Raw genomic sequence first — 20,172 nt, 5'->3', positions numbered from 1 at the left:
GGCTCTGTTATTCCAGAAAAATTCAACTCTACACTTTTATCCAAATCAAACAGCTTCAATTATTTAGTTATTTTTTGATTTATTTGCATGTTAGGTTGGCACATATGTCAAGACCCTAAGAGGATGGGTCCATTAATATTGATGCATACCCCAAATTTGCAAAATAGTATAGAATTTCAGTAGATCTCACTGTCTTTTGCGTTAAACATTCACAGTGGTAAAGAAGATATTTAAGATTTTTAAGTCCTTTATATTTCTATTATTAGAAAATGACAGTCAAATGAGAAATCAGATGTGTGGAAATAGCTACTTTCCAGGAATTCCATAACTCACCAGTAACTTTCCACTCTGAGAGTAACACACCCTAAGCAAAAGGAGTTGGAATTGTGGGAATAATCTAGAAAATCAAATAGCCACTTCTATCTGTTTATATTAGAATTATGCTTTGTTTACTTTTCCTATCAGTTTTTTTTTTTTTTTTTTTTTTTTAAATAACAATCCTCCTGAACACTCTGCAAGTGGAGTTAAAAGTAAAAAGGAAAATAGTTTGGCATAATGATAATTCTTGGGCAGTTTCAATAATACCTTATTGTTGCACCTATGAATTCTATTCCTGTTCTTCAAATTAGCTCCCATGAACTATCCTTAGTATCATTCCTCTAGACTAAACAAAAAGAGGAAAAAGCAAACAAGGCTCAGTCATCAACAGGATGCAAAGAAATGTTGCACAATTAGCAGAGGGTGGGGATGTATTCACTTAGCAAATATACACTAAGCATCTACTGTGTACCAGCCTTCACCCAGCCTAAAGACACAGGGGTACTCTCAGTCAGCTCTTGGCTTAGAGAGACACAAACCTGTGTGCATCGAGCGATGTAACAATGGTGTGAACAAAGTGCTGTTCATACTGAGGAGGAAGACGTGATTCTGAATGAGGCAGTCAGGAGAGTTCACAGAGAAGGTGACGTACGAGCTGAGCCATGGGGTTTGATAAGTAAGGCCCTCTTAGGAGGCAGGCAGTGGGTGGAAGTGCATTTCAGACAGATGGAAGAGCAAAGCCCAAAAGTAGGAAACATAGTGATCATCAGTGTTGGGAAGAACTTGGATCATATCCAAAGAATACAAAATGAACAATGGGAATGCTAATGCACCTGACATAGTGGTATAGCCAAAGTCTAGGGATCTTCAACTGAGAAACAGGATACCAGAGTTCCAACCGGAGCTCATATAACAGCTCATGGGAGGACCTTAGTTTTGTGCTTGTGCTTCTAAAACTGTAAACCAGAGAGAAAAATTATGAAATTGTTAGCCAATGGTAAGGTATATTCAGTAAGAAAGAAAGTAGCTGTTGCCCCCCTTTTTCCAAGGCAGGGAGAGCCTTGCCTTAAATATACAGTACACCCTATCTGCAGATTCCCATCTGTGTCCATTAAAAAAAATCTTAATTCCAGGTGTCAAAAAGTATTTGAAAGTTAGTCAAAAAACTGACTGTCCCTACCTTGCTTCAGAATGATTATGGTTACAGGGGTGCCAGCACCACTTGATTGTAGGTTGAGGGATACCGTATGCGGTACAAGTCAGGATTTGTCTGCTGCCCAGTGGGTAGAGAGCTGGGTCTGGAAATGATGACACAGCCTTTTCGTAAATCTGGGGTTTCACTGGAAAGGAGATGAAGAACGAGACAGAAGTCAAGAGCTGTTCTAATGACCTTCTCCTGGGCCACACATGAAGGACCACATTCTCGCTGGTTTTGATGTCAGGGAAACAAACAAGAAACAAAAAACAAGTAAACCCTCCTATTTGTCAAGAAAATGCAGATTTTTAAAAATAGTAGCAGTGTTTTGGGAATATTAATAATGTGATTCCATGGTATATACATTGTGATTACAATGATAAAAGATCATGCCGCCTATGGAATACAACAAACAAACACGAGATTGTTGAAGATGGGAACTTAACGTTAAGTGTTTTTTCAAATGATTATTTGAAATGTTGTTATCTCTGATGCTGTTACGCTGATTTTTGAATTCATAAATGTTCACTAATTTGTTTCCTACCGGAACCAGAAGAAAGCCTGAGCAGCAAACTTACCATTGACAATTAGAGTGGCAGTGAGGTTTTTGAACACATTTGACTGTTTTATGCTCAGCAAGATTGTATAATTTCCGGCATCCTCTTCAGTTACATCCTTGATAATTAACGAATAGCCCCGAGTCAAATAGCGAGCAGATTTCTCGGTCGCAGGTAACCCATCTTTTAACCTGTGGTTAAAAGCATAATCAGTAAGTCATTTCACACAGCCTCACAGCCTCACCTCACAATATCACTTTGTTAACACTGTCATTTAAGTTTTTGAGCTTAATTTGACCAGTTTCTTTCTTTCTTTCTTTCTTTTTTTTTTTTTTTTTTTTTTGAGATAGCGTCTCACTCTGTCACCCAGGCTGGAGTGCAGTGGCGCAATTGCGGCTCACTGCAGCCTCTGCCTCCAGGGTTCAAGCGATTCTCTGCCTCAGCCTGCTGAGTAGCTGGGATTGCAGGCATCTGCCACCACGCCCAGCTAATTTTTGTATTTTTAGTAGAGATGGGGTTTCACCATGTTGGCCAGGCTGGTCTTGAACTCTTGACCTTGTGATCCACCCGCCTCAGCCTCCCAAAGTGCTGGGATTACAGGCGTGAGCCACCGCACCCGGCCTCAAGTTGACCAGTTTCAAATATTCGATCATCAGTGTTGATTTTTAAAATGTAGCCATTAACTTTTCAGTAAACGGAGATATGCTTTTTAGACTGGGTAACACTTCATATTTACTGGCAAGGAGGAAGAAATAAAGCGAGTGAAGGAAGATAGAAAAACAGTAGCTTAGTGTGCCCACAGGGATACCGGTGGCCAGTGTGACTTAAGGATTAACAAGAAATGCAGATTTTTAAAAATAGTAGCAGGGGCTCTGATTCCATCCGAGATGTTTTTCAGAGATGTTTTTCAGAGTTTTCCATGAGGCTCCATCAGCAGTATAAGGGCCATTGTAAGATCAACTAAATCACTTCTCCAGATAAAAATACAAATACAAATAGACTTTCCTATTGTGGTCTCAGGGGGAATTCTTATTAGTTTTATAAATGGTCACACCAGTTGTCCCTTTCATAAACTAGAGTGAAATCAAGATTATCAAGATTTCTCCTCTGAGGAAGAACAGTTAAGGTGCAAAACCAACAGAAAGCATAAACTTAAAAAAATTTTAAAAACATATTAAATACTGAATCGATGCATTGATATCATTCTATTGCACACAGAACTGACAGTCTGAGCCTGGATGCTTGACCTGGCTCTGCTACTCACTGCAGGCTGCTGCACACATGACTAACCAGCTTGGGCTCCAATTTTCTCAAATTTTCTAGAGTTTCTCAAAGGTTCCTTATAACTCTAAAATTCTATGATTTCATTAAAATGCATGGTTCTTTAAATAGGCAGTTTTAATCCATTAGGAGTTTCTTATGTTCTGTATAAAGGTTTAATATTGGGAACTTAGTTCATTATCATGCATGATTATAAAGTCCTACAAACAAATTCCCATTACTAGTGTGTCTCAGATCCAAAGTAATTAAAATGAGGATGCTACACTTTGTGATTAAAAATATTGTCTTGATGTTACTCTAAATTCTTTCCTATCAACAAGTCAGCATTTTTGACAGTGGACTGAATTTTTCTAATGCCCTTGCGACTTAGTTACTGAAGAAATCAGCGCTAACAGATGAGCGTGCTCTCAGACACCGGAGGAGTGAATGTACCTCCTGGAGTCATTACATTACTATTCAATTTACTATTAAACCTAAAAATTTACTACTAAATGTTTTTGATATTCTGAAGCAAAACAGATCATTTTTCTACTGCAATGGCATGAAGACATAGCACACAGTTAAAATTTTCTCTTTAATTCCCTATTAAGTATTTAAGGGAACTGCAAACACACACTACCCTCATACGACGTTGAAAGGCAAATCAGCTCTGGTTAGGGGGATTCTAAAATGGCACCACATCCCTATTGTACGGGCTGTTTTGCTAATCAGTTTTGTACCATACCCTTTGTTTAAAAGGTAATGACTTGAGCCAAAGGTATTGGCCGTTAACAGTAATTTTGTAAAATGATTGCAGACCATAAACAGATTACATTGTTTTACATCAGGTGTTGTACTAGTGTTTTAAAAAACTGCTGAAGAAGGTTTTGAATATATATCCTTCTAGCCAAAAAAAACTTAATTAGTTCAAGTAGGCCCATTCGTCCCCATCTTCAAATGAGTAAGTCTTGTCTCTATTAATGTTTGTTTAATTTTAAAACAAGAGTGGAACTTTCAACCCAGCTGTATATAAAAGAATTATTTTCAGCATTCTCATTACAAGAGTCCACTTCTTCAGGGTTAATAGAGCATGTTACATATTCAAAATGCTTCCTAGTCATTGTTCAACACATCCCATTCAAAGAATGCTGACTTCCTAGGAAGGTTTAGAGATGCAGAAAGTTAACCACAGTAAGAGACTGACTAGACTGAACTCCAACAAACCTCATCTCTTGCTTACCTTGCTACATTATTTCCTTTCCCCCAGCCCTTCTCACCTCCACCACCCAAGAATCTACAGAGTTCTGAGCTCTCTGGGGCTGCCTGAGAAACATCTTTTGGTATTTTGTCAGGAATTATAGTCACTAGGCTCTTGCAGCTTCCCACTTACAAAGCACATCTTACACTGTTATGGAAATAAGTATGGTCCTACCATACAACTTCCGGTGAGGGAAACGCCTTCACTTTCATCGAGAGCCGGTAAGACCGCTTGCCAGCTACAGTTTCAAGCACCTGCTGTTTTCGATGTTTCACAGTGATGAAGGCTTTATCTTTGAAAGGAGAAGTGATAAATACATTAGAAAAGAATATATTTCCATGAACAAAACCTTAGGGCCTCATTAAGAGAGGGTGTAATCAATAAGTAAATAAACAGAGCTGAATTACGATAAAGCCTATCAATGAGCCTCAATATTGATCAATGAATAGGATACTTTAAAAGCACCGTAACCGGTGCATGCCTTTCAAATCAAATGGTATCACGTCCTAGCAACATAAAACAGTGGCAGAGCAACATAAAGTAAAACACCGTAAATATCTCTATCATAATAACAAGGAAGTGGGAAAAGATTTCTAAAAGTCTACCTGGCCGCTGTGAGCACGGTGAGAAAACGTTGCTCTGGGCACCCTAAACAACTAATTTGATATCAAAAATCAACTGGAGAAAGACAAAAGGAAATAAAAGGCTACTGATAGAATTGTTCCACAGTTTCTGCCCTCCACACTGTTTCCTTTTCAACAATGGAAATAAGGATTTTAAGCATTTTCTTTATAGAATTTGCATACTGAAATTAAGCAACAACATTAGGATTCCATGAGAATAAAAGCAGGGATAAAATAGCATTAATTCTAAATGATTTAGCATACCATATTTTCATTTCTCTAATTCATGGTAGTACCTGAGAAATTTTTCTGAGGTAATAAAGATGAAATTCATCATCCTTTTCTGTTTTGTTTATATAGGACACTAAAAATTTCATAAATATATTAGGTTCTAACCGAATTATTAGCTATAATAAACATCTAAAGAAAGGACTATCTGTTCAATTCAAAAGTATTACATTTAAACAGTACTTAATGTGGTTTGCTTTTTGATAGGGGGAGGAGGGAACGATGGCCAAGTCGTATTCATTCATGATAACGTAACTCTTGGCCAACAGAAAACTGACTTATTTAGAGAACACAGACATCTACAACGATTAGAAAGCATAGCATGAGTTGGCAACGCTGAACTATGCTTACCATATATATGCACTGAGGTGTTAACAGATTTGAATGATGGTCCACTCCTTACACGACAAGTATAAAGTCCTTTGTCTTTGTTCTGTACTTTGTCAATAGTAAGAACACTGTAGAATATGTTGGCATGGGAATTGCTTTGGTCAATTCGTCGCCTTACAGAAGCTCTCTTATTTTTCTAGAAAGAAAATGTATAACAAATATAGAAGGAGTGAGTGTTCATGCTTAAAGTTATATAGGATTTTAACATTTCTTAGATCATAACTTCGACAATAGCTTCTGTTTTATGCTAAGAATCATGTCACATCCACCTAGAGCACAATGTTTGGAAGCTATATCTGTGTCTAGAGGTGCTTCAAATATGTAGCATAGTAGGATTTATTTAGCACTTAATTTTCTTCAAATGCATTTTCACATATACCATCTCAATTGTTTGTCTCAACAACCTAGTGAGATTGGCAGGCTGACTGCCCTTTTACTGATGAAAAAACTGAAGGAAGGGACCCCCTGGCCCAAGTTGGCCAGGAACTCCGGTCTTTTGAGTGTAAGTCTAGTGTCCTTCCTCTGGCACACACACCTCTCTACACAGTAACCTGTTCTGTAGGCATACATATCACACACAAACATGGACAATCATAAGCCTTAGTGTCTGGCTTAATGACAGTGCTTATCTCACCAAATCACCATGTGAGTTTCCTTTTTTGTCCCTACTAGATATGAAGGAAAAGATAATGAGTCTTGTCTCTACTTACTAAGGTGGAATAATCCTATAATTTCATTATTTCACTATCTGAGCAATGCTTGCCCATGTTGGCTAAATCATAGTAAACGGATCTGGGGACATGCAAAGCCATCAGCAGGTTTAACCAAGACTTGAAAGGTGCTGTCCCAGGTTTGTCTCAGAGAAGAACAAGAATCAGTCTTAGGCTCCGCAATCTGACCTGGCCACAATGACAGTCCTGCTCACTGTTTTGAGAAGACAAGATCACATTGCCTTCTCCTTTTTTTTTTAAGCACTATATTTTATAACTAATAAGTTACTTCCACCTCTCAACCCTTCCCCATAGTCATAGGGGCAGAGGGGAGGAGCATGGAAAAATGTCTTTGGGAGCTGTCCAGAACTGATCTTTGGATGGGGAGCTTAGTTCTCCTCTGTGCCACGTTTAATACACTTCTACCCACCTGTCCATTTACTTCCCTGTTGGAACAGACAGACACATTTTGAGGCCATTTTCTTCATTCTCAGCAATAACCAGAGAGAAAAGTCAATTGCCACTATCAAAGGTCAGAGAACTAGTCCCTTAACATAACAGACTGAGGGAGCTTTCTGCAGCTCTATTTATACAGGTACTACTCCCTTTGCCAAGGTAACACTGGTATTGCTTCTGACTTGGGAAATAACTCATCCTGTGTTTTAGAGTTGCTTCGGCCAGTACTGCAGCCACCAGCCACGTGTGGCTATTAAAATTAAATGAAATCAAAAATTCATTTCCTCAGTCACACTAGTCACATTTCAAGTGGTCATCTGCCATATGTGGCTAGTGGCACAAGTACAGGATATTTCCATCGCAGAAAGTTCTGTTGGACAGTGCTGTTTTAGAAGATTATTAGCATTTAATAGATGTATTATAGATACTCTTACTTACAGTAGCAACGTGCTAGCAGGATAGAAGTTTCTTCCCTCTTGGCACTTACTGAGAATATTTGATTTCTATTAAAACCCAGAAAATATTGCTACAAGCTACAGCATTTTTATTTAAATGAAACAATACCACTCCTAGAAAACAGTTGATGACAGTTAAGGCCTTAATGTGCCCCTACAGGGCACTCGTTACACGTTTTTGTTGCTAAGTTATTCGATTTCCATGTCAAGAAATGTCCATGAAAAACAACACTAGCTTGGGGCTGATGCATTAATCTTTCATACATAATTTAATCATAAATTGACTTTGTAATTGGGCAATCTGAACGACATAACAAATGATTGTACTTGAGATATGCCGCATAAATCATGCTGACACACAAGAAATAGGGGCTAGAACTACTGTCAAAATTTCCGTAACAGTTTATCATAGTTTCCTCATGTATACATTTTTAAAACAATTATTGTTTGCAAGAATGTTCGATTTGAATAAGGGAACCCAACTCAGGCTTCATTCTTCTCATTTTTCTGAAGGACAGAATTGCTCCCCTGACACTTAACAAATGGAATATTGGATGACTGGGTTGTAATATCTTTTCCAAACATGTTCCAATCAGGTGCCTGACTGTCTGCCAGCATCCTAAATGAATGCGCTGACAGAGACAGCCTCCTGGAAAGTTGTTGTTGTTGTTACAAAAGGCAGTCTCTGCCTGGCATTTAGTGATACATTTCTCTCTCATCTCTAAATCCTACAGAATAGTTTCCAAGAATGAAACAATCCCTTTCTTTCCACCTAGAATCATGCAATAGAAATGCCAGTCTATGCTCTTCAAAACAAAACCGCAGACATCAAAAGACGATATCTCTGCAGATCACACTCATGAAATGCCAGGCAAAGAAAGCACTCAAACCAAACCCAAAGCTTCTTTATTGACTAACACTGCCACAGGAATCAGGATTTTCTGATTTTTCCCATCTCAAAAACCCTGCGGGATTTCACTTGCTAAAAATACTGTCCTGCAGAAGAAATAGAAAAATGGGTCACTCACTTCATCAGGGTAACTCCAGGTCATTTGAACTCTCGTGTTCAAGGGAGTGGTAGCAGTACAATTGAGGATAAGAGGATGGCCTCTAAGTAATTTGACTGGGCGTGGTGTGCTTATTTGGACATCTATGATTGTATTGGCTGCAAGCATAAAAGAGAAATTTTTAAAAATTTTCATTACGCAGATAAAAATAAAGAGCACTTCAGCTTATGTTCATGCCTCTGAAGCATCACTTACTTTGTCGATGTGTGAGATAGTTTGTCTTATACAAATGTCCATTGACTGTTGCTTCACAGGTCAGAAGCCCTATTTCTTTGTACGTTGCATTTGATATGATGAAGCCCTTTCTACTGTCCCAGATTACGCGTTTTCCATCAGGGATCAAAGTGTCAAGTGGAAACTGAAAAGGAAGAGGCATGCGTTAACAAGGTCCTTTTAGCACTGGTTGGCAATACTGTTTCACCAGCAGTTGGTGAAAACATGATTTTTCATCTAAAATGAAAATAGTAAAACTCTGTAGTTTGCTTATAACAAGCTAGGTTAAAAACTCTAGTTTTTTATCATTGGTTCTTGAGTTTCTTTGTATATAGCAAAAGATACTTGCATTATGATTAATTATAGTAATTATGATAATTTACTATCAGCCTTGGCAACAAGTGGCACCTACCCAGGATAGACCTAGTTGTCATATCAGACTTTCAGGGGGAGCCCATAACTCTTTGGCCTCCAGGAATCTTCATAATAAACTGGTCGGACACTCAGCAGACAAACCAATTAACAGGCTGGGTGTGGTGGCTCACACCTGTAATTGCAGTACTTTGGGAGGCCGAGGTGGGTGGATCACCTGAGGTCAGCAGAGACCAGCCTGGGCAGCATGATGAAACCCTGTCTTTACTAGAAATACAAAAATTAGCTGGGCATGGTGGCAGGTGCCTGTAATCCCAGCCACTCTGGAGGCTGAGGCAGGGGAATCGCTTGAACCCGGGAGGCGGAGGTTGCAGTGAGCTGAGATCACACCACTGCACTCCAGCCTGGGCGATAGAACGAGACTGTCTCAAAAGAGAGAGAGAAGCCAATTGCATTTTTTTCTGCTGGGGCTGCCAGATTATTCTCATTTGTTTTCATCGTCCAGAGCTTTTAACAAGCCATAGCTTTTCCTCCCATTTTGCATGGTTTACTGAAGAAGTGGCTGTCTTCAAAAGACTGCAGATAATTCCGGGTCCTCCAAGATTCATAACATTAACTTGGCACTCGCTGGGATTGTCATTCTGAGGATCCTGCTGTGTCACAAGGAAGGCATCAGCTCTGCCTCTGAAAGGGACACTTCCAGAAGCTGGAGCTTGGAGCCTTGGAGGCCAGAGACTGCCATGAATGAAGTGCTCTCGAATGCTCAGAAGTATTCCCAAGCACGGTGAGTCCAGACAGAAGAAAATAATCCATGATTTGACTTTCTCCTTATGCCTTCTTCTGACATCAAGAACGTAACGTTTAAAGACTACAAGATAAACAGTCTGCCGTGGGATTAAACTTTATTTGTAAAGGGTCATTGCTCCATCAAGTGGCCCAGCCAAATTCCCCTGATGCCAGGTTGCCAAAAATTTCAGTGGTGGTCGACTCCCAACTACCACTATTCCTTATTCCCAGTTGAAAAAGGAAAAACAAAAATCAAATTACCTTCCCCCAACAGATTATAAAGGAAATACCAAACAGCCATAAAGAAGCTTGAAACCTTTCCTATCGCCTTTTAAAAAGTACACCCGAAATCCCTCTCTCTATCCAGTTATCATTTATTTCTATTGCTTGCTGAAGGAGCTGATCTGGATTTGTGATCCTATGGCAGAAATTTCTAGTCCACAAGCCACTAGTGCCTCTCTTCCAGGGACTGTGCCTACACTGGAATGTATTACCGGTGTTCCTTGGGTTTGAAATTAATTACATCCTGTTTATGAAGAACTGAAAGCAATTAAAGGATTCGTTTCATGTTTCACTATATCAAGGTGCGACCTGTAAACTTAGGAATGCATTCGGTGGGGGAAAAAAAACCTACTCTTCTAATTTAGTGCAGACAAAGGAAAAACACAGAAAAATGTAAGTCAGGGACTGAAATCTGTGTTACTTTACAAATAAGTGAAAACAAGCATGTGCTGAATCTAAAAGAAAGGTTTGCTGACAGGCTTCCTCAGTACAACTTAAAAATACACTAAAATTTCCTTTAAAGTGTTTATCTTACTCTCATCTATCCATTATGGCTGTTAGTAGTATTCCATTAACAAAGTAACTTTACATTTAGCTGACAAGATCTAAAGCAGTCAAAGACTGTAGCCCATCAGCTGTGGCCACCACCGCATGTGTAAGAATGAAGGCTGATGGGCAGGTGGATCTCAGCCTCGAAAGGAAACCCTGGGCAGCAAGGCCTGTCTGCAGTTGACCACAGCTCCGCCAAAGCAGGCATGTGAAAAGGAGAGGGAGGGGACAGAAAATTAGAAGAAAAGGGACAATAAGAGAAATGAAAGGGAAAGATACTAACTTCATGTCAGCAGAAATACGTCATAGGTTAGAATAGTTCCAGTACACAAGTGCTAAACCAAAATCCCTGTTAAAATTTTACACTTCTCTTTCTCTCTTTTTAAATTGTGCACTGCAGATCTTAGGCAGAAAAACAGTGAAGAGACTCCCACCAGCCCCAGATTTTTATATGGGAATTTTGGAATGTTCCTGATGAGCAAAAAACCCACCTGCATTGGCGTGTGCATGAAAGAGAACGTTTCCCTCTCCACACGGTGTTTTCTGTATTAATCATACAGCAATAATTATCTCAGACTAAGGGGAGTAATGCCGTGCTGTTGAAAACATGACTTGGTAATATATCAAGTACCGTATTGGGTATTAAACTGTTAAATAATGCTAAAGCTAACCCCTGAATAGGGCTTATCTTGTACTGAGATACTGATCTAAGTGCTTTCCATATATCACCTGACTTAACCTTTCTAACAGCAATGTGAGGTGGTACCACTGTCATCACCCCCTTCCTCAGATGGGGGAAGTGAGGTGGAGAGAGGTTTGATGACTCATTAGTTTGCCCAGTGATGAGCAGGCAGTGTGTTTAGAGTGCAGGCAATGTGGCACCAGCCTCTGCTCTTAACCATCCTTGTCTTCCTCCTATACAAACTAGACCACTCAAGAAGGATGGCAGGAACACTGAATAAGAAGGCAAGATATTGGCTCAAATGCTCAGTATGACCTGGGAAGTTCCTGATACTCTGGAAACCAGAGTGTTTTTATCTTGACCAACTGAGGAGTTTGACTCCTCTGGCGTTTCCAGCTCTGCCGTAATGACTGTCTATTTCCTGGCGATGGCATACAAATGTAATGGAGGCCAAAACCTGTCTCCGATGGACTATGTTGAGGGCCTATGTGAGTAACAACCCAGGACAGTGAATGCAAGGAAGAGGACAAGGAGACTCCTCCACCACATTTCAGGACTCAGGGTTGATGGATGAGACTGAAAATCATTCTCTAAACCTTTCCAGCCTAACTGCCACCACTACCAGCACCAAACACTTCCTGAGTGCCTGCTCTGTGATGCACTGTGCGAGCTGCTGCTCTGGGGCAGCCCTGACTTTCTGTCTTAAAGATCTAAGCTCTCAGAACTTAACACAGGTTTTCATTTGGGTAGTTTTTATCCAGTTCTGAGTCCTGGTATACTCCTAACTCTTACTGCTGATTAATTAGCTAGAATGTCATATGTTTAGTTTTTGTTTTTCTGAGATTCTACCCTAAATCTTTTTCCTTTCCGTATGTACAATTTACAATATAATATGAAGAAAAGTTTCATGTATGGCCTTTCCTCCCTTTTTTTCCCTAAGAAATGAAGTTTGGGTGCTCAGCAGGAGACAGGCCTTTTTTCATCAAGGAACTTGCCAATTCAAACCAAAGGTGGTGTCTCCTTATGCATGAAGCCAGAAAGTCAATGCCTGGAGAACTGGGCACCCTGCTGACATTGTCTACTCTGCAGTAATCTGGATAATCCACTGTCTGCAAAGTTATTAATTTGTGTAAGCAGCAGAATTGATTTTTCTCACATTTGCACACAATTGGGTTTGTGGCAATACATAACATTTTTCACGATTTCAGTTCTTTCATTATTCACATCGATTTACGCTTAAGACACTATCATTTTATTCTATTTAACCACATCCATGGGCATAACTTCTAGCACTATTCCTTATAGTAAAAGGATGTTACAGGAAAGTCCACTGAGAAGCCCAGATGTCTGTAAGGAAATTATTCCGGAAAGATAAAACGAGTAAAACTTTATTATATGCTTGTTTGCAGTAAAAGTATTCTGAGAAAAGCAGTGTTCAAATTTACCTTTTTTAAAGTAACAGTGATGTCAGGTGACGTAACCCGGCAGGGAATGATGAGCTCCCTTCCTTCAGTCATGTGTATAATTTCAGGGATTTCACTGTACATCTCTACGAAAGGTCTACCTGTATCTGAATGAGAAGAAAATGAAAAAAAAAAAATATATATATATATATATATAAACGATGGACACGCAAGCATCTAGACACTGTAGCTAGTGGGGTAAGGCAGGCACTGCCACAGTCACACCATTCTCCCTTATGTAATCCATATATTCATATCTTTGTCTCTGAGTTTGGCCCTCTGTGTTTCTACCCAGAAAAAGAAAGCTTCCCTAATAAAGCCTAATTTCATATCTGTTGTTGGCCTCTGATCAGATTGCCCCATACCCTAATATGCAATTGTGATATGGGGGGACCACTGTGGGAAAAGGCCTAAAAGTGCAGTAAGAGCAAAAGGAGAAAATTCTGCATAAACTTCTCACCACAGTTATGCTAAGTGCCTCAGGAAGCGCCCTCCAGAGCCTTTGTAAGCGCTCAAAGGGCACAGATGCAGTGGGGAAGGTCAACTCTTCTTTGGAGAATTCAAGGTGATGCAGAAGTCTAGCAAGTTGAGGAGAGGATTATCATTTGAATGACAGAAGCATGACTTAAAGGTTTTCTAGACTTTTCCTCGGAGGCTAATAATAATGAACGAGAAGGTCTGAGCTGCTTAGGGGGAGGGGGACAGCCAGGAGAAGCGGTGTTGAATGATGCATTTATTTCATATGTATATTAGGCTTATTTCTTTAGTATGCACTACTTACCTGCTAATAGCAAAGTATGTGCAAGTGCCTGCAGAGAAGTCTGGAAAAGATTTTAAGCACCAATACTTCCTTAAAAAGCGTGGCATTTGGCCAGTCTCAGAGGCAAGGAGGATTCAAACACTTGTTCAGCTTCCCGGTAACTCCTTGGGGAACCAGAATGAGCCCGAGATCCTTTTAGAAACATTCTCAGTCTACCCTGCCCTTGCCCTCGGGAATCTATTGACATCCTCAGGCAAGGATCTCTTCAGGAGTCATTGTGTTCTGATCGTCCCCCATTTGCTCCAGCCTTATATACTAAATGGAAAGAAGTCCTGTGTGAACTCTCTCCATTTGCTGAAAGAACCAACCAGGCCACCACCTGCTTGCTGGTCCTGTCTCAGGTTTGTGGGTTATGAAACTCATTCAGGATGCTGAATGGAGAACGAATAGGAGAGAAACAAAAGCAGTAAGCAGGCAATGGTTGCCTAGCCTAGATGGTGGCTACAGTGATCATTGTGGTAGAACTGTGTCCCTGCCAAAACGGTATGCTGAGGTCCCAATCCCCCTGTACTTCTGAACATAACCTCATTTCAAAACAGGGTTGTTGCAAATGTAATTACTTAAGCTAAGTAAGGGAGGGCTCCTAATCCAATATGATTAGCATCCTTATAAGAAGGCAGCCACGTGAAGGCAGACAGGGTGTGCAGACTTGCTCTATGTGCAGACGGAGGCAGAGACGGGGGTGATGCAGCAGCAAGCCAAAGAATGCCAAGGATTGCGGGCAACCACCAGCATGTAGGAAGAAGCGAGGAAGGGCTCTCCTGCAGGTTTCAGAAGGGGCATGGCCCAGATGATTTGATTTCAGACTTAAGAGTTTCCAGAACTATGAGATAACACATTTCCGTAGTTTTAAGCCAAAAAAGAAAAAACAGTGGGCCACTGCAGTAGCCTGCTGAAGATGGGATAGTTTTGTGCACAGCAGTGTGGAATGGAGGCACAGATGTGAGCTCTAGAGAGACCCTTTCACCACAGCCCATCTTGTGTGGTCCTTGGCACCTATATGTTAATAATTCTCACTCATCCTCTGGGAAGCCTTGCTAGCCCCCTTCCTTCCTGCACCCTTCTCCACCCTAGCCCACCTTAGGGACTTTCCCAGTGTTCCCACTGATTCTGTTACAACACAGTCCACAGAACCGGCAGTTTTTTCCTCTGGGTACTCCTTGAATGCTAAGTTCCTAGAGGAGAGGAAATGGATTGTATTCATGTCTGTCTTATGTGTGCTAAATGAATGAGTGAACGGGTATCCAATCCTGTCATTTTACAGATGAGAAAAGAGGCACAAACAGGCGAAATGAGTTGTCTAGATGGGCACAGCCAGGCCTGTAGGCCAGTTACTTCTACCTCCAATCTACAGCCCCTTCCCCTGCAGCACCCTGAAGGCTGAACCTCTGGCTACCTTCTCTTAAAGGCCCCCATAGAAAGGGCTGCCAGCGGGTGACAATGATTTTTTAGAGATGAAGGCTGATTTCCACACATTCAGTGGGAAAGTAAGTGCCTCATGGTACTGTATAATGTTGGAGAAATTCTGAAAAAGGACTGATCACCAAGGGATGGGGTGTGACAGCAGACTTTGGGGCAGGCTTTGAGTCGGAGGGAGGCATCAGATCATGGTGGTTCAGAGTACGCCTCAATGCCTGGGTTTAATCCTGGCTGTGGTCCTGTGTAACTGTGAAACCTTGGGGAAATCATTATAGCCTCTGTGCCTCATCTGTACAATCCATGTGAAAGGGCTATAATGAGGATTACATGAATTAAGATATGCAGAGCACTTAGAATGATTCCCTGGCAAATAGTTAGCTGTTAATTTGCTTATTATTATTTTGACTCCTTTGAACTTATGAACAAAGAGGGGTAGTGTTAGAGTTGGCATTCAAGCAGACATGAGTGGGGCAGGAGAGTGCCCCTCCTCCCAAGAATGTCAGGTGACCATCAGGTAATGGACAGGTGGTTATTAAACTGTCTTTCTAAAATAATAATTAGTCACAACTGGCACCAGAGATAGACAGTCTCCCAACAGACAGAAAACACCTACAGCTGGTGATCAGCAGCTTCCTGATAAGATCTCGGAAGCTGGGCGAGCAGGCTCAAGCACGCACACTCAGAGGCCAAATGGCAGAGTTTAACCGGTATATGACTTTCCTCTGCGAATGCTCAACTGGTAAGGGAAAAACACCTCAAGCGAGCACAAACACAACGTCAGTAAACACACTGCGCACAAACACAACGTCAGTAAACACACTGCGCACGCAGCTCCTCCCAAGTGCTGGCAGGCCACTGTGCACGTGGACAGCCCATCCCAAAGGAAAAATCAGGGGAGAGTAAACGCAAACCCTTTAATCTCTCAAGTTGCCTGCTTGGCCCTCTGCCAAGTGTAGTTTGCTTCCTCTCATTCCTGCTCTAAAACTGTTTAATAAACTGTCACTCCTGCTCTAAAAGTTGCCTCGGTCTCTCCATCTGCCTTACACCTACTAATGCCCTTGACTGAATTCTTTCCTCCAAGGAGGCAAGGATCAAGTTGCTGTAGACCCATAAAGATTCGCTGCTGGTACCAGTAGGTAGATATGAAAATCACAAATTATACTCATCATCTTAACTATCAAAAATATAAATATATATTGACATAGTGGCATAGGAAAAAGGATTAGAAACAAATATACTAAAATTTTAACAGCCAGGTGCAGTGGCTCACACCTGTAGTCTCAGCACTTTGGGAGGCTGAGGCAGGGGGATCACTTGAGGCCGAGTTTGAGACTAGCCTGGGCAACATAGCAAGATCCCTTCTCTACCCGAAAAAAATTAACAATGATTATCTTGGGGTGTTGGCTTTATGGATTATTGTTGTTTTTTTATTTACCTTCTTCTGTGTTTGTCAGTCTTCCTAGAATGATCATGCATTATTTTATAGTAATATTTGTAATTATTAAAGTTAAAACTCAAATGATAAAGCTCCATCCATTATTGCTTAAGGAAAACTATAAATTTTGCATTTGATTTACTTGAGTTTTGTCTTCTATAATAGAATGAGACATTAACTGTCACAGTTAATAAACTTATGTGTTTATTAGGAATCTCAATGGGTATAGTAACATATGCAGAGAGAAAAAGTTAATCAGATAGAGACAAGGATTTCTTATCAGCATTAAATTCCTCCTTTAAATAAAGTTGGGGAGCTAGACATTCAGCCATGGACTATTGGGATTTGATCATTCCTTTCCTTCCTCTTATAAGTCTATATTTTTTTCTCTTTTGTGCCTCCCAAGGTAAACACAAACACTAAGAAATGGTTTAATTCATTTAACTAAACTGTAAATCCTTCATATTTAATTTACTGTCTCCTTAAGTGACCGTTTTCAACAAAGGGCACTGGCACAAAAAGTTCCTACAGGAGATAATAAAATTAGTGTAGTCATTTCTAGACTAATGAATACCAATCCCAACTGAAAATAGAAAAGGTTAATTCAATATATCTTTGAATTTCTTCTTTCCCTTTTGTACTGTGGATCCCCAAAACACTTAAATTTTACTACAGCTATTGGCCTTTAAAAGCCAATACCAATTTCGGCACTGGGTCCACTGAAATTCTATACAAAGATATCAGAACTTCAGTGATTTGTGTCCCTCCAAACACAATGCAAAACACATCATTTGTGTGACAGTCAATAGTGGCATTATAAATCCACCGTGTTTGCAAATGAGCATATGACTGTAGATACACACATACATACACACACACACACACACACGAACAATACTCTCTGGGCTTATTAATAGTATATTTCCTCTGCAATTTACTTCAAGGAAGGGCTAAGAATGAATTTGCCTGACATATAATAATACAAACATATTTTGTTTTGTAGGACCATAGATATAGAAGAGGTCACGGTTCCATTAATATCACCAGTAAAACCACTTACTACTCCCGTAGGACACATTTGTCTTTGTCACAAAATTAAAAATGACTTCCAATCCCAGCCAGCACTGCAGAGTGATTTCCTGAGACCAAATTGGCTGGTTGTTGAAAGAGTGAGGAAGAGCTGCTCCAAAGACTGCCGGTGTACTGGCAGCTCAGACACACTGTCACCAGGGACTCATGCCAACACTCAGCTAGGTGGAGGTCACACTGCCCTCACCTCTCTGAACTCTTAGAGCTCAAAGCAGTGACAGGAAACTGGCATAGAATATGAGGTCTTCTCACCCACTGGGAGTATCTGGGCTGTCACCTATCCTTCAGGACAACAAGTGGGCTCAGACACAGAGAAAGATCAAACAGGGACCCTTGCTCAGAATGGAATGATGTCTATTTTTTAAATGGGTTTTTTCCTTTTGAAATCTGTAATCATGCTGGCACATTGAAGCATACAGACATAGTGGACCCTGCATGTTATCCTCAATCAATTCCATTTCCAACTGGCATCACCTGGGAGTTCTTCTGCTGGGTTAAGAGCAAGTAAACAATGTCCATTGTTTAGGGCTTCTGACTTGAAGAGGAGTTCAAGAGTAAACACGTTGTTTTCTAGCACACGTACATATTTATGGTTTTTACAAAGTTTTTCCTGGTTGCCTTTCTTTTAATTGCATTTTTCTCCTGGTCATGAGGACACCTAGTCATTTTAAAGGAGGGTATGATTCTCATTTATTGAAGATGAAGTGGAGAGGATAAACATGAATTAACCAATCCCATTAAAAGGGTTCTATCTAGACATAAGAGTTTTCACATCATACAGACCTTCATATTGTGGACCATAAGTAATACTTAAGGAGAATGTACTGATTGGTAAAATATTTTATTTGAAATATGAGCAAGAAAAGAAAAGAGGCAGGTTCTTTACTGACTTACACTGCCTGTCAAAGCCACTGACAACTCAAAACAGAGCTTTGGAGCAACCACAAGCAAGTTGGAGTGGTTATACTAACACGAGACAAAATGGACTTTTAAATAAGAAATTATTAGTGAGGATATGGTTAGTGAAGATAGAGAGGGGTGCTTGATAATATTAAGAGGGTCAATCCTTGAAAAAGATATAACAATTAAAAACATATGTATACCTAATAACAGAGCACTAAAACACAGGAAGTAAAACCTGACAGAATCAAAGGGAGAAACAGACAGTTCAACCATAACAGGTGAAGATTTCAATACCCCACTTTCAACAGTAGATAGTGGGCCGGGCATAGTGGCTCATGACTGTACTCCTAGCACTTTGGGAGGCCAAGGCAGGTGGATCACTTGAGGTCAGGAGTTCAAGACCAGCCTGGTCAACATGGTGAAACCCTATCTCTACTAAAAATACACCAATTAGCCAGTGTGGTGATGCACGCCTGAAGTCCCAGCTACTCAGGAGGCTGAGGCAGGAGAATCGCTTGAACCCAGGCAGCAGATGTTGCAGTGAGCTGAGATCACACCACTGCACTCCAGCCTGGGCGACAGAACAAGACTCCATTTAAAAAAAAAAAAAGTGGATAGAACAACTGGACAGAAGATTTTAAAAAGCCGGTAGAACACCAGAACAACACTACTAACCAACTATACCCAACAGACATCTATAGAACATTTCACCCATCACAGCAGGGTATATATTTTCCTCAAGTGCACATGAAACATTCTCCAAGATAGACCTTATGCTCAACCATAAAACAAACCTCAATACATTTAAAAGGACAGAAATAATACAAAGTATGTTGTCTGAATACAGTGGAATGCAATTAAAAATCAGTAACAGAAATAAATTTGAAAAATTCACAAATATTTGGAAATTAACACATTCCTAAATAATCAATGGATCAAAGAATAAATTAAAAAAGAAATTAGAAAATACTTTGGTATGAATGTAAATGAAGACACAACATACTAAAACTTACGGGATGAAGGTAAAACAGTGTTTAGAGAGGAATTTATAGCCATAAATGCTTATTGATAAAGAAGAAACATCTCAAATCAATAACCTAAACTTGCACCTTAGAACATTGGGTAAAAAACTAAACCTAGAGGAAGCATAAGGGAGAAAATAATAAAGATTATAGTAAAATTAAAGAGAATGCAAAACAACAGAATTAGTTTCACTAAATTTCTAAACTAAAAGCTGGTTCTTTGAAAAGATAAACACAACTAATAAACCTTATGCCAGACAAGCCAAGAAAAAATGAAACAAGACTCAAATTATTAGATTCAGAAATGAAACAGGGCCAGGTGCAGTGGCTCATGCCTGTAATCCCAGCACTTTGGGAGGCCGAGGTGGGCGGATTATTTGAGGTCAAGGGTTCAAGACCAGCCTGGCCAACATAGTGAAAACTCATCTCTACTAAAAAATACAAAAATTAGCCAGGTATGGTGGCAGGTCCCTGTAATCCCAGCTACTCAGGAGGCTAAGGCAGGAGAATCGCTTGAACCCAGGTGGCAGAGGTTGTAGGAACCAAGATTGTGCCACTAC

At 40.2% G+C, this 20,172-nt stretch overlaps 1 protein-coding gene across 3 annotated transcripts in view; it reads right to left on the bottom strand.

The window, feature by feature from the left end:
- FLT1 (fms related receptor tyrosine kinase 1) overlaps window positions 1-20,172 on the bottom strand; it is a 196,781-nt gene that overhangs the window by 126,170 nt on the left and 50,439 nt on the right. For all 3 annotated transcript variants that reach the window (XM_023208746.1, XM_023208747.1, XM_023208745.1), the window contains exons 4-10: window positions 12,907-13,031; window positions 8,773-8,935; window positions 8,539-8,675; window positions 5,851-6,025; window positions 4,763-4,880; window positions 2,092-2,261; window positions 1,499-1,658 (exon numbers count right to left, since the gene is read on the bottom strand). In XM_023208746.1, the coding sequence (XP_023064514.1) occupies window positions 1,499-1,658; window positions 2,092-2,261; window positions 4,763-4,880; window positions 5,851-6,025; window positions 8,539-8,675; window positions 8,773-8,935; window positions 12,907-13,031 (1,048 nt within the window). The remainder of the gene's footprint in view (window positions 1-1,498; window positions 1,659-2,091; window positions 2,262-4,762; window positions 4,881-5,850; window positions 6,026-8,538; window positions 8,676-8,772; window positions 8,936-12,906; window positions 13,032-20,172) is intronic.

This window comes from Piliocolobus tephrosceles, chromosome X (genome assembly GCF_002776525.5).
Source record: "Piliocolobus tephrosceles isolate RC106 chromosome X, ASM277652v3, whole genome shotgun sequence".
NCBI classification, from domain to species: Eukaryota; Metazoa; Chordata; class Mammalia; order Primates; family Cercopithecidae; genus Piliocolobus; species Piliocolobus tephrosceles.
This window is presented reverse-complemented; position numbering and strand designations above follow the sequence as displayed.